The sequence below is a fragment of the Ochotona curzoniae genome, unplaced genomic scaffold, assembly GCF_017591425.1.
Source record: "Ochotona curzoniae isolate NIBS_2020 unplaced genomic scaffold, NIBS_Ocur_1.0 contig_2599, whole genome shotgun sequence".
Taxonomy (NCBI): Eukaryota; Metazoa; Chordata; class Mammalia; order Lagomorpha; family Ochotonidae; genus Ochotona; species Ochotona curzoniae.
In genome coordinates this window covers 1,496,218-1,511,035 of record NW_024465520.1, presented here as the reverse complement: position 1 = coordinate 1,511,035, position 14,818 = coordinate 1,496,218, and the positions used below count along the sequence as shown (strand labels likewise).

General features: G+C 44.4%; 1 protein-coding gene across 1 annotated transcript in view; it reads left to right on the top strand.

Moving 5' to 3' along the window:
* SLC9A9 (solute carrier family 9 member A9) overlaps positions 1-13,068 on the top strand; it is a 562,224-nt gene extending 549,156 nt beyond the window's left edge. Inside the window, exons 15-16 of the mRNA XM_040974753.1 lie at positions 10,107-10,212; positions 11,477-13,068. Of these exons, the coding sequence (XP_040830687.1) occupies positions 10,107-10,212; positions 11,477-11,704 (334 nt within the window). The 3' untranslated portion in view covers positions 11,705-13,068. The remainder of the gene's footprint in view (positions 1-10,106; positions 10,213-11,476) is intronic.
* The last annotated feature ends 1,750 nt before the right edge of the window (positions 13,069-14,818 follow it).

Here is a 14,818-nt window from a genome sequence, read left to right as displayed (position 1 = left end):
ATGGGACAGGAGACATGCCACTTTATCAGTCTACAATCCTTCCTTATTTTAAATATTTAATCAGTTCTGCCCAGAGTTTCCTAACACAAACCTAAGAGTTTTAGGGCACCTGGCAACTGAATGGTATGTAAATGAGGGGCATGCAGACCTAGTTTCAGAGATACAAGCCATGGACAAGGGAAGGTCAAGAACTCTAGCTATGGGTATCCTCTGACTTTTCCTGACTTTTCCATAGGAAGTGCATTTGATCATAGACGGTTCCCAGGCAGCTCATGGAGCACAGCATGAAAATCTCACTGGAGCGTGTTCCTATTCATTACTATGTGCCTCACGCTCACCACCATGGGTAGGAGATGACATGAAGTGCAGTTCCTGGGGAGCTCTGGGAAGACAGGAGCAAAGTCAACTGCACAGTTCCCGTCTCTCCAAATCCCTGCACAGAAACAGACAGAGCCAACTGATAACAAACCTAAAATATTCTGGACACATTGACAGCAAAAGGACAGATTGTCTCACACACCCCAAACTACAAGCAAGGGGCAGAAAGCGCTGTAACTCAAGGTCAGTGCAGGGGACGTAGCTGATGAGCCTGGGCCAAGGAGAGTGCCTAAGCAGCCAGCAGCATTCTCCTAAGAGTGTAGCTGGGATGTTTCTGAGAAAGGTCCTCAACTGGAGTTGTAGCAGGGATGAGAGGCTGTTTCTTTCTAAAACAGAAGAAAATAAAGGGCCCTGCTATGAAAGAGAGATGGGCTAGCACAGTTCAGACTCCTAAGAGCTATCAATGGATCTACCAGGGTAAAGCCCTAGCCGGAGGAGAAACCTCCTCAAGTGGAATCAAAACTATCCAGATAGAGATGGCAGTGAGCAAGGAAAGATGGGCCCTGACCAGCTGCAGTGGCAAAGAAAAGTTCAGATCAGAAGCCACTGAAACACAGAAGTGGGACATTGAGGATGGAAAAACCCATCTTCTTGTGCTTACCTCATTCTGTAAGCTTAGGAAAAAAAATATTTCGCATTTGTAAAAAGGACATCAGAAAAGAGTGAAGTCGATACAGAGTTTTTGCAAATATATATGGAGCAGAATAACTTCTATACAGACAATGGAAACACGCCTGAAAGTCACACCCACAGGAAGAGCAGAAATGTAACAGAAAATCCAGCAAGTCTAAGACATTAAAAAGTGATACAAGAGATGAAAGAGCAGCATCTGTCAAAAACTGGAAAATAAAACACATTTGAAAAGTAACTTCGTAAGTCGAAAGCAAATTAGCATACAAAAGCAAACAAACTCAATGGACAACATCTTAAGAGAAACAACAGATACAAAAGGAGAGAAAACTTAAATTGAAAAAAAATTAATGATGAAAAAAATAAAATGAATTCAACAGGAGGTGACAAATATTGAAGTCAGGCGAAGACCAAACATTCAGAAGCTGAAAAGTAAAGCCAACAAGCAGCAAATATGATTCAAAAGATTTTTCCTGAAATAACATAACGTGTGCCTGAGAGCATCAGCATACAGCAGTCAACATCAAAGATGCTCCAGTAAGATTAAAATCCTTAGGGGCCAGTATGCCATACAGGTGCCAGTTTGTGTCCCAGCTTCTCTTCCCATCCAGCTCCCTGCTTATGGCCCAGAAAGCAGCGATGGTTAGCTAAGTCCTTAGGACCCTGTACCCACGTGGGAGACAGCGAAGAAGTTACTGGCTACTGGCTTCAGATCAGCTCAGCTCTGGCCATGTGGTCCTCTGGGGAGTGAGCCAGCAAATGGAAGATTTTCTCTCTGTCCTATTCTCTCTATAACTCTGCCCTTCAAAAAAAAATTTAATTAATGACCTTAACAGGACTTATGGACATCTAGAAAAAATGTAATTTATAAGAAAAATTATATTTTCATTTGATTTTTTTAAGAAGCAAATCCTTATGTCAGAAGAAATACAGTAATATATTTAAGCTTCTCAAATAAAAAATAAGCCAATGATTTTTGTCTAGCCACAATAATCAGCCCATATTGTTATCAATATGTTAAAAACTATGATGTCTTCCTGAGGAATCTTGTGAACAAGACATTTAAGATGATGAAAATGACAAGATACACACGCACTGATACAGGCCTGATGGTGAGCATCAAATGCAGTCTGCAATGACAGAAACAGGCGAAGGAGAAAGAGTGTGGTGAGAAATGGCTGTATATTCAGAAAATTCTAGAGAACCGTTTGTAACTATCACCTAAGTCTTCTGTAAATGGGAGATAAGAAGGTGATATGCACAAAAATGATTTAGGTAATTATTAAAATGGTAGCATTTTTATTATTACTATTTTTAGAGGGTTGTTTGAGAGAAAAGAAATCATTACCGCATTTTGCTAGTTCTATTATTCTTTGCGTCCTTGAGAATCAGAAATTCTTGAATTATATAGCGAGTCCCAATTTGCCCTTGCTGGTCAAACATACAACTTTTTCCAAAACCAGTGCTAGGAAGCTTATTATAATAGCTTGAAATCAGTTATGGTAGGAGTTTGTTCACCATTGAAAATCCTATAAATGTGATTTTTTTTTAAGTAATCTCAATTGTTAAACATTTACCGGTACTCTACTGCATGTAGCAATTCCTAGTAAGTCAGAAATTCCCTTTTCTCACTAAAAGACACAGCAAACTTCAAAAAAAAAAAAATAGCCAGATTATAGCTCAGAAATACCATTTTTCACAAAAAGACAGCAAACTTCAAACACATGGTTAGCTTAAGGTCGATGACAGAGTTAAATATTTGATAAGCCTAGAACACCTTGTAAATATACTTAAGTTCATTACCTAACAGTGATGCCTTACCTCTTGAGAGGGTGCTGGGGGTTTAGTCATTATCTTAACACTGATAAATACATGGAATGAATCAAGTGTTTATCTTGTCTTTCCCATATCAACTGCATCACTGAATGCCCTGATAAGTGAAAGATATTTCTAAAGAATTCTGATAAAATAACTAAAAGGATATCAAGTCACTATTTTGCAATGCCTAGTGAGCAAACAGATACAATTATTCACTGGTACAGTGACGTCCAATGTCACAAGAAGAAAGACAACCAGATTTGATATGGCTTCTTCAGCCTTTCTAAGGAGACTCAGAGGGAAACCAGACCTGAACCCATGTCTAGATACAGGTAAAGATTTACAGGAAGTGCTTCGGCCAGAAGGAACCTGCTGAACTGTACATGAGTCTGCAATCGGCAGAATGGAGACTAGAGGAAAAATTCATAGGTCATTCTTCAACGGACAAATCATAAAGAAATTAAACAATAGAGTAGGTACCTTTGGATTAAAAAATAGAACACATTTTAAATGGCCCAAACTAAGTCATCATTTGTTAAGAAACTCACATTTAATGCCATAACTATATGGGCCAGTGTTGTGACACAGTGGGGTAAGCTGCCACCTCTCTCTCTCTTTCATACTTTTCCAAGTAGATGATAACTATTTTTTTAATTAGAATATAAATTCTAAGAAGTGACTAGTACAAAAATGGGAGCTTGGACAATTAATGGCAAAAAGGACAAGGTGATTCTACAGGAATATAGCAGTAGGCATGAAGAGCAGCTGGCATCCACTCCGGTAGCACACTCCCCTCCCACCCACTTGCACTAATCTCAGACAAGTTTACCCTGGAAACTAAAACACTCTGAAAATGGAGATAAGAATAGAGCAGAAGAATACTAAAAAGCCACCTGTTTGCTCATTTGTTAACCTGTAAAATGGGGGGATATAGCATCCCCCCTACAGTTCTAAAGAGGAAAATAAGACACATGGACAAAGTTTATAAATTATAGTGTTTGGTGCAGTGTTCCCAGTAATCCTGTATAGAGCTAAACATGTTTTCTTTCTTGGCTGTGTAATGGCCAGGATTCTATATTTATATACTGTTAGGGATGGGGAACATCCCTGCCCAGAGACCCTATGAGGCCTGTGTATTTGGTCAGGCCCTGTCAGGGCAGCCACAGGAAGAACTCAATCATCTCCAGTTTTAGAGGACTAATTTAATGCAGAACTAATTACTTAATTCAAGTATAACTTGGAAAGGCGGAGATACGAGAGGTAGGGGAAGCGGGAAGCTTTCGTCGCTGAAACAATGCGGGTTGGAGGACGGGCGAGGCTATGTGATCGAAGCAGGGTAGCTATCAGTGTTCCCACGAGTGCAGGGTCCCAAGCATTGGGCCCTTCCTCGACTGCTATCCAGGCCACAGGCAGGGAGCTGGAAGGGAAGCGGGACTGTCGGGATTAGAACCGGCGCCCATATGGGATCCTGGGCGTGCAAGGCGAGGACTTTAACCACTTGCGCCACCGCGCCGGGCCTGGATAATTTTATGTTAATAATTTTGTGTGCTCCCCCACCCCATGATCTTATAAATACCCAAAGGCCCTTAGCACAGAAAAGGTTCCCCACTCGTGAATTACATGCAGATGCTCTCCAGAGATACAAAATCTTCCTCCCCAGAGATATTATGTCTTCAGTCTCCTGGCAGGTGTAACAGCCAGCGTTCGCTGTGTTAGTGAAGTTATCATCTTTCCCGTCCACCAGACACGATGGAATGACTGGCAGATTATCATACGGTATGTGTTCAGGACTGAGTGGGGTTATCTTAAATCTATCCTGACCCCCAAAATAGTGGCTTTAAGAGATCATGCTCTTTTGTCTTCCTTTTTTATGTTTTGATATTTTTTGAGAGCTACACAGATAGAGGGAAAGCCAGAGAGAAAGATCTTCCATCTGCTGATTCATTCCTCAGATGGCCAGAGTGGCAAAGGCTAGGCCAGGCCAGACCAGACCAGGCTAAAGCCAGGAGCTCCCACTTGGTCTCCCGCGTGAGTGGCAATGGCCCAAGTGCTTGGATTCTTATGCCAGTCCATTTAACAAGGAAGTCAGAGGGGAAGTAAGGCAACCAAGACTGGAACAGGCATCTTTCTGCTGTCCTGCAGCGAAGGACTTGGTGCAGAGAGCCTGTAATAACACGTGTAGACTATCATGATGTAAGTTAGCCAAAGTTTATTAACAGCTTCAGACTTTTAAGGACTGAGGGTCAAGTAGGCGTAAGGAGGAAAGGGGTCCGAACCATTTACATTTCAATCAGCAAGAGACAGCTTCCCAATACACAATCAGTTATTTAAGCAAGTCCTTTATGTAAACCTGTGGACCAGGAGGTTTCCTGTTCATTTAATTGCTCCTGGGCCTTTCAGAGGAGATCCAACTGGCTCTGCCTCCTGCAGTAACAAAGATTCTGAATGTCCTTCTAGAGGAACCCAAATGGCTGGTGGCTTTGCCTGCCATACCACAAGGCTGAAATCTGAATTTTAAACAGATTTTTTGAGAGACAGACAGAGATCTCACTAAATCAACCCGCAAGAATCCTCCAATGGTAAGAGCTGGGCTGAGTTGAAGCCAAAAGCCTGGAATGCAATTCAGGTCTCTCACCTGGATGGCAAGAACGCAACCACTTGAGTCGTTACCACTGCCACTCGGGGTGTGTGTTTTTAGGCATCTGCAGCGAAGAGCCAGTGCCGGCACTTGAACCCAAGCACTCCAAGCTTGGACACAGGCGAAACACCTGCTCCTGCATGATCTCCCTCCTAAGCCAAATTTAGAGACAGTCAAGATAAAACAGCTCCATGGGGTGCCCAAGTCTAAAAATGTGAAAGTGGGCCAGCAAGACAGAAATCTTAGTGGGCTTGGGCTGCCATCACCAGATGCCACTAACTGGGTGGCTCACACAGGACCTTCCTCAGGCAGGGTTCTGGAGGCTGCAAGTCTGAGACTATGGCATCAGATGGTCAGGGCTCTTTCTTCCTATCCTGCCAATGGCCGCCTTCTTGCTAGATCCTCACTTGCCCCTTGTGGGAGGAGGTGAGTGAAAAGAAAGGGAGAAAGAGCAGGTTCTCTGGTCTCTTAAGAAGACTAATCCCATCACGAGGGGCTCATGCTGACAGCTCATCTAACCTGGATCACCCCCTAAAGACCCCAAATATCACATGGGGAAGTGTCAGGGGACATGTGGATGGAGGGGGCAGCAAACATTCAGTTTGCAGCAGAGCATTGAGGCCTGGTCCCTCCAAGGAGCATGTGTTCATTCGTGCAGCTGGATCTTGGGGTTTTGCTTCTCACAACCTATGCAAAGTGCTTCAAGCGAGGCATTTAGTGTGAAGAAGCTATGCACCAGCGGTTTTGGCAACTTACCACGAACACAGTGTGATGAGTTAAAATAATCAAAACAAAAGTCAGCAAACAAATTGGAGAGAGAATGAGAGAGCAATCAACACTACCAGGTGTGTGAGATGTCGGTTCCGTCAAGCACTAAACTTAGCCTGTCTTAGCTCTAGACCTACTGATGGTTCGGGCCGAAGGAGAAGACATCTTTGCTAATTGTCTTTCCCACGTGTTCATTTCCCAGGAGGATTCTAGCTTTTCCCTGCCTCTCCCAAACGAGACTGCTATTCCCAAATATGTGCCTTTTAAAAATGAGAAAAGTTATTGTCCCTCATTTCCAGAATTTAACATTTCATCTTGGTGCTTTGCTAGCCTGTTGTAGAAGCAAAATTAGCCATACCAAAAATCCCAATAGGGAGTGTCCCTCACTATACCTGTACCCGATGAGAAAAATAACACATTTTGCAATATCTTCAGGGTTTTTTTTTTTCCCTAAGTAAGAGTTTTTTCACTGTATAATCATTCAGATAGTCCTGGTGATCCAGGCACTTCCCAGATATGGTAGGAGGAAGAACACACACAAAAAAATCACTGATTTCCCCATTCCAAGTCAATTAGATCCCATTACTCGGTGTCTCTATAATGAAAAAAAAGACAGCTTGACAGTGGAGGAGTCTCTAGCCTTAGGCCAACCTCTGCCATAAACTAGCAGACTGGATTCCACAGAACTATTTGCTTTCCCTCTCTGACCCTATTGTGTCCGTTAATGCAACCACTATTGTTTGAGCATTCAAAATGCAGCAAGCACTGGATCAAGGTGAAGGGGACAACCCAGCCCTCCTGGAGACCACAGTCTGGAGACAAGGGAACTTTCCATCCCATGACGTAATTGTTATTTCCTTGTGCAGGTGTGTTGCCTCTGTCCCTCGCTAGTTAGGCACACAGAACAAAGCATGTAAGTATATATCCAGAGACAAAGGAGTGTGGGTGGGTAGTGAGTGAATGAGAGAATGAAACAGGAAGATTATTTCTTTCGCTTTATCACTACACTACTTGTCTTGTGATGCTCTTTGACTAATAATTCAAACTCACGTGGTCCACCCTCAGCATGAGCTTTCTTGTCTCTAGACCTTGGGAAAACCTCATTCATTAGCTGCCAACCTTCTCTGTTCATTCTTTTCTACCATGCTGAGAATCTGTTTTCATTCCTCATACCACCCGTGAGTATTTTCTTATACCACAAATCCCAAAAATATCCATTGAGCTAATAAAAAGTACTTTAGGAAGTTCATGGAAAGCAGGATGAAAATAGAAGCTTTTAGGGGTACAAAAAAATGAGGTCTTTACCTATGAAGGATATCCAAAAAGTTCACAGAGAATGTATTTTATGAAAAAAAAAAAATATGGTGTGCCTCTCAAAATGTTTGCACCATCAAAATCAACTTATCTGTTAATTGCATTTTTCTTCAAACCCTTTGAAGAATATTATGTGGCAAGCCATGGGAAGGCTGAGGTATCGGTGTCCCACATCTTTTGTGGCTGTCAACAGCTCCTTGCATGTCCCATTCAAGATCACAAAGCATAGGCCTCATTCCTCTGACTCACAGCTTCCAAGATACCAAAGAAGCCAAAATGGCATCGCGCACTTTGCAGAAGAGTTTTGAATGAACAGGTGCTGCCCACCACTCATGCTAGACTCTATATAATAATTGTAAACAAAACAGCTGTTTTTTTCCGTAAGAGAAGCTTGGAGGTAGACTTTGTGGTACAGTGCATTAATTGCCTCTTGGACTACCCACATCCCATGTAGGTATGTAATTTAAGTTCTAGCTATTCCACTTCAAATGCAGATTCCTGCTAAATGCACCAGGGAACACACCAGTGGCTAGCAATCCAATTACTTGGCTCCCTGACACCAATGTGGGACACCTGCATAGAATTCCTGGCTCCTGGTTTTAACCTGGATCAACCTAGCCATTGTGGCCATTTGGGGAGTGAATTGGTGGAGGTATCGCCTCAGGATTAATCAAAGAACTTGTTCATTAGGCAATGGTAAATTCGTGTTTTACTTTGTCACAATATCTGGGCATTTTGGCACTCTTCGTTTTCAGGGGAAGTCACCCAGGCTTCTAAAAAAACTCCTAGAGAGTTTTGACACATCTCTTCATGTCTCCCCTGACAGCTCTAACAACGCTACTGTCACTTTTCCATCTGGAAATAAAACTGACAGGGTTTTCCTTGTTCTGCGGTCCAGTTGTACATGTGTATCTTAAGCACTTTGCCTCCCTCAAAAATCTTTCCATTGGCCCCTGCATGACATAAATCTGAGAAAGATCAGGTGTCCTTGTGTGCCCCAGCCCAGGAGCCCCTGCCTGCAGCTTCTCTGCCTTTACTTGCCAGCAGGAATGAGGTCTGCACGCACTGCTCTCTGCAGAACCCAGCTGGTCACAACACATGACTACCCTGATAAATGAGCTTCTTCCACGGGCGCTGATGGTGGATTCGAAATAGCAGAGGGAGCCTTTGGATTATTTAAAATCATGGTATCTCCAGGCCCCAGTTCCTTCATCCATAAAATGAAGAAAGTAGCACCCTAATGAAAATTAATGGAAGATCATCAAGGCCTTCTCACAGCAAATGCCAGGCTCTGAACTTTCGTTTCTTCCCTGATTCTTAATTGGGCACAAAGTCTGCCAGAAGAGGAAGATTTTCCACACTTGCAAACAGAATTGTGGAGCCTCTGGTGCTGCTTGGGGTCATTCCTACGAAAGTCATGTTCACGGGCATTCTCAACTTCAATCCAACAGGTGCTGCCAAGTGACTGGCATGCAGGGTCTCCAGTTATTTGCCCTATGCTGGGTTCCATCCTCCCTCTGTGTTCGTGGCTGCTGTCCAGCTCCAGTAGAATCATCTCCAAGGCCAGCTCGTGCCCTGAGTGTGTGCAAGCCAGGGTGTGACTGAAGATCTTCACAAACCAACCCATGTTAACCACTTTGCACATTTTTTCCCTTTCCCCTGCATAATGTAGCTTTTTGGAAAGTTAATGAGGTGAAATTTTCCAACAGAGTAAATAATATGCAGCCTGAAAGTCATTTCTGATGGAATGGTGAAACAATTTCATGACTTTTCTTTGAGCAAAATAATAATAATAATAGTAATAAGGTAACCCAAACCTGAAGCAGCATTCAGGGATTCCATTATTAATAGACTGAAGGGAAACATAATGGCTTAGATGAACAGGTTTGCCTTTTAACTTGTTAGAGCACTTTGGGATAAAGAAGTGAGAAAGACAGGTGCTAGACAATAGGCCAAAGCTGGCACCAGCTTATTTACATAATTTTATATAAAAACACATTGATGTATGAAGTATAAAGTGACTGTGCTGAATGGTGAAAACAAGGTATTTGGGAAAGCAACCCATTTCCATTGCCTAGCTCTAAAATCACAGAACATTGCATGAAATTCCTCTTGCTTCTTTGTGAAAATGGCTTGTGGTTTAAGGTGTGTGTGTGTGTGTGTGTGTGTGTGTGTGTGTGTGTGTGTGCAATTTTCAGAAAACACCATTTTCTCTACAATTGTTTTAGGTAATTCTTAGGAATGTCTCCTCCAAGCAAATGTGACATTGCATGGAGGAGGGGGGAAAAAGGAGGAACATTTTTGTTTTTATTTTATTTCATTGTCACAGCATGGTCTGCTTTTCATTTCATCATGATTAAAGGCTATCGGGAGGGCTGAGGAAGTGTGCGGAGCAGAGATTATAAATAGCAATTTCTACAGGCCAAATCGCTTCCTCAGTGAGAGAGAGCAGATGCAAGGGGGCCATGGCTGCCTCTTCTGCAGTGTGCAGAGGTGTGTGCTGTGTGAGGAGCTCAATCCTGACTCCCTTTTGACAAGTGTTCCTTAACAGGCCTCCCAGATACCTGAAGCCAATTTTAACCCACGCAGGTCCTCCGCTGACCACAACGCTCCCTGAGTGGTGCGGTCCAATTTCCAGGCTGCTCACCAGTCCCCAGGCCTACGGGGTAAGTACATGTGTCCCAGGACACCCAGGAGCATCAGGGCTCACCCACCCTGCTCCGGGAGGAAGCATCCTTAACATTCACCGCATTGACAAGCACTTGTATCTTTTCTGTTGTTGCTGATGTTGGCTTCTTCTTGTTCTTAAGATGCAATTTTTCTTAATTTTTACCAATATTTGGGGCCATATAAATCAACTTAGAAGATGTGAAAGCAAGTCATGTGTCCTGAGAAACTGCTGTGTGCTAAGGTTTTAACGATTAGGCCTGTGTTTTGTAGCTCACAGGAGTGGAACAAAAATTGCTGCAAAGCAATTAGGATTGTTAGCAGCAAGTCAAGTGGCAGGGAGTCAGTGGAGTGAGAGTGGCAGAGCTGAAGCTGGCCAAGAGGTCACCCAGTTGGCCACCCCCTAGCACAAGCAGAGAGCAAGGCATCTCAGATGTGCCCAGGCACAGCTGCCTAAAGCAGTGGCTTAGTGTGGTCTTCCGGCCCACAGCCTCAGCTCACTTGGGAACCTGTTAGGCTCCTGAGTCTCTGACAGAGCTTGGCATCAGATGTCTGCCTTTCCACAAGCTCTTTGCTTGATCTCACTACAGGCCAGAGTCGGGAACCATTTGCCTTCTGGTCACCTTCCCAGGGCCCAGCTGTAAGTAATCAAGGGTGACTTTCCAAAGCCAGTGGCAGAGGAGGAGGTGGAGGAGGAGGTGACATCTTCAAGCTTCCCTTCAGAGAACCTCAGTATGAGGAAAGCATCAAGTGGCCAGATCCAGTTAGGTTCTGGCATTTGCCGCCTGGGTGACTTGTGCCTCTCATTCCATGTTGAGCGATAACAGAACGGAAGTGGTGATTGGAGAATCTCGTGATGGGCGGGCTCAGTATGTGCCTCATGCCCTGCTCTAAAGTCACAGTTGAGGCCAGCCCTGGATGCCTGTCAGTCCTCATGGCACCAGTGGAGGAAGTACCTTTGCACTAGATTTCCTCTCACTCCCGCAAGGCGAGGAGCTGCTTCACGAACATGTGTTCCCTGAGGACGCTTACCTTGGCCTACAGCCTCCTAGGGCTGAGGACGCCTCAAGTCTTCCAAGCTGAATCCAGCCAACACTGAGTCACACCCACAGCAGAAAGCAGCCAAGGGAAGGCAGGATGGTTAAGGAAGAGAAACAAATGTCCTCTTTCCATACATTGTGAGATTCGTATTGTTTTTGCCTTCTTCACGAACTAACTTCTCACTCTGTCTCTCTCTCTTTCTCTTTCACATTTCCAAACCAGGAACAACTGAAAGAGGATGATGTGGAATGCATTGTAAACCAGGATGAGCTGGCCATGAATTACCAGGAGCAAACCTCCTCGCCCTGCAGTCCTCCTGGGAGACTGGACCAGGAGCAGAAACCTTCACCCCAGACCCCGAGCAAGGAAAACATTTACGAGGGAGACCTTGGCCTGGGAGGCTATGAGCTCAAGCTTGAACAGACTCTGGGTCAATCCCAGATGAATTAATTGGCATGGAGAGCACAGATGTCATCACAGAGAATGCAAGGCCACGGAGGAATACAAGCCAAGCTGACAAGGCAGTATGAGGGGAATGTACTAACAGCATAAATTGGAGAGCATCAAAACCCTGTCAGATGTATCCTCCGGTGCCTGCAGAAACGAGAATGTATTACCATCCCTCTATGTTATGCAACTGAATTTAATTGTTTGACAGCAGCCATTGTTATTACTGTAATGGGTGGGATTTGGGGGAGGGGGACAGACAGCTGTAGTAAGAATGAACCAGATGTGCTGATCTGCGGGTTCCACCCTGTGGGCAGGACATTTGGATTTGGGATTCTATTCCCTTCACCAGGGAGAGTTCGAAAAAAAGAGGTTCTGGGTGTAAAAATGTTGCCCCTAAGCTAAGGGAATGTTGTTGCTCAGTTTGGTGTTTTTAGGGCTTGGCTCCCAATTGCTCCAAATGATCTAAATGACCCCCCCCCAGGGCTGTGTGCAGAGCCAGCTCAGTGGCTTACCTGCTACTGAGGGCTTCCCGGAGCCCATACTGAGTTGGGAAAGCTCCTGGTCTTGCTGGTATCCTTTCCACATTGTTTCTCCCTTAGATCAAAGGGAGTTGCTTACTGCTAGGTGTGCCTTGATACAGCTTCTTCCAGGAACAGCTGGTTTATTTAGCCCAAACCATGCTTCATTGGATGAATGACCAACCCATCCTCACTTGCATGTGTGCCACTTTCTGGCTCTGCAGCATCCCCAGTGTATAGTGGGTCACAGAACCCACAGCACTTGTTGTTCCCCACACGGCAGGAGAATGTGTAAGAGCCTGGTCTGGCCTACACATTTCTGTAATCATAACTGAATAGCAGCACAAGGGCAGGGGGTTGGGGGAGCTGAGAACACACAGAGCCCACTGAGGAAAAGCATCAGGGCATCAGGGCCTCCCCTTACAAGGTGTGGCTCATGGCCCACATTCCAGGGACCAACTCCAGAGCTTCTAACTCAGCTGCATGACCTGTGCCTTTCAAGCCATAAAAATACCTCAAATCTTGCTTCTCCGGAAAGGCAGATGTTAGTATTAGATCCAGTGATGCAAGTGCCCAGGCTATGATGAGCTTTTAAGGGAGACAGGGAACCCCAGCTTCCTCAGGCCAGAGCTTAATAGTAATATATGCTTTGCTGACCACTTGTTAGGCCTTAAGGATTGGCCACGGTGGTGTCAGGCACACTGCTATATACATCAATCTTCTTGTTTTCCAAGTTGTTTTATATCCAGTAAGTAGATTCTTGTCATTTCAGGTAAATATAGCAAGTGGTAAAGCATGAAGTTTTTCTAATTTGATTGAATCCTAATAAAATTTTGTTACAAAGTATGCTGGCATGGGCTCATGGTTTTTTTTTTTTTTAAATGTCTTCTCCATTCAAACTAAGTGGCAACTCTAAACCCTTGTACTCAGAGTGCTGGGAAAAGCAGATATGGGATGTTAATATAAAGGAGATGCAAGGGTCCTGTGGCTTGCTATCAGGTCACTGAAAAAACGGGGAGAGTGGTATTGCAAAGGAAGAAAACATGGGCCAAGCAGAAAGGTGTAGCCTCCTTCTTTCCCCCTGGAAGAGACCACAATTGATGGAGAACTACAAAGATGGAAGAAACATAAAGGAAAAAAGATGAACTCATATTTCTGCTCCTATCCTGTGAAAGAAAAGATGAAAACGTTGGTGTTTTCTTTCCCTTGTATAGGGAAAGACACCAAAGGGAAATTGAGGATGGTTCTGCCAGTTGGACGTGAGGCAGGGGGAAGGCAGTGAGATCACTGCCTAGACCCAGCACCTGCTCACAGGGAAGACAGAGTCCTCTTTCCAGCTTAGAAACAACGTCTCCTTCCACCGTGCATGGTGGCAGAAAAGGAGGACAGGGCACTGCTTGGCCAGGTCTGGGTTGCACTTCCAGGCTGACCCCAAGCAGCTCATATATTATGAGTTGGAGGAAGCTCTGCCCCCACCACACCCCTCAATCTTCAATCTTCGAGAGCAGGCTGCAGTTCCAAGAGATGAGCACCAGCCTTTCCCAGCCAAGTCAGTCCAAGCCCCAGGCAGAGGATAGAATCCCAGCAAACAGCTCCTAAAAGCAAATCTGCCTATGCTCCCATCATGGGGATAATAATTTATGATCTTAACAAATGCTCTGTGCTTTTAGATTAGCAGCATCGGGACTGTGACATTCAAACTGTTGTTTGTTGCCAGTTTCTAATGAATAAGAAAAGCAAAGGAGGTAGATCCAGCATTAGACTACTAACGCTTCCACCCATGATTTGAGCTTTAAGCAAGATTCTAATTAATTAATTGACACACCGGGCTTCCCTGAACTTCTTCCCACACTTGCACCAATCAGACACTTGCAGGAGCATGTGCCTACATGTTGCCACCTACACACACCCAGATGCACATCTGGAGATCCACTCTCTCTGGAGGACACAGCTGGATCCGTGGATGACATTGCCCATGGTCCATGAACTTGTCCAAGCAAATCTGAAACCTAGTGACAAATGATGCCAGAGGTTTCATTTCTAAAGTAGCTCAGATTTCTTTTAGGGCACTTTAATCAGATAAATCAGGCTCATTCATCCACCAGTTTATTGTGTGGAAATTTTATTCTGGATATATAATAAGTTATATATTTGAAAATTATTTCTTAAAACAACCGGAGTGTTATCCGATTAAATAAATGGCAGAACAGCCTTCTCATAAAAGATATTCATGTGCACTGATTTGGGAGGGGAGGGTCTTTACAAAGTTTGTGTAGGGGCCAGTGCAAAGTCTCAACTAGCCAATCCTACAACACCTTCAAGTAGCATCATCCCATATGGGCACCAGTTCACATCTTGACTGCTCCACTTCCCATCCAGCTCCCTGCTTGTGGCCTGGGAAAGCAGCAGAGGACGGCCCAAAGCCGTGGGACCCTGCACCCATGTGGGAGACCTGGAAGAGGCTCCTGGCTCCAGATCATCTCAGCTGCAACTGTTGTAGCCATTTGGGTAGTGAAGCAGCAGATGGAAGATCTTTCTCTCTCTCTTTCTCTGCAAATCTGCCTTTCCAATTTTCTCTATCTCTTCTTCTCTCTCT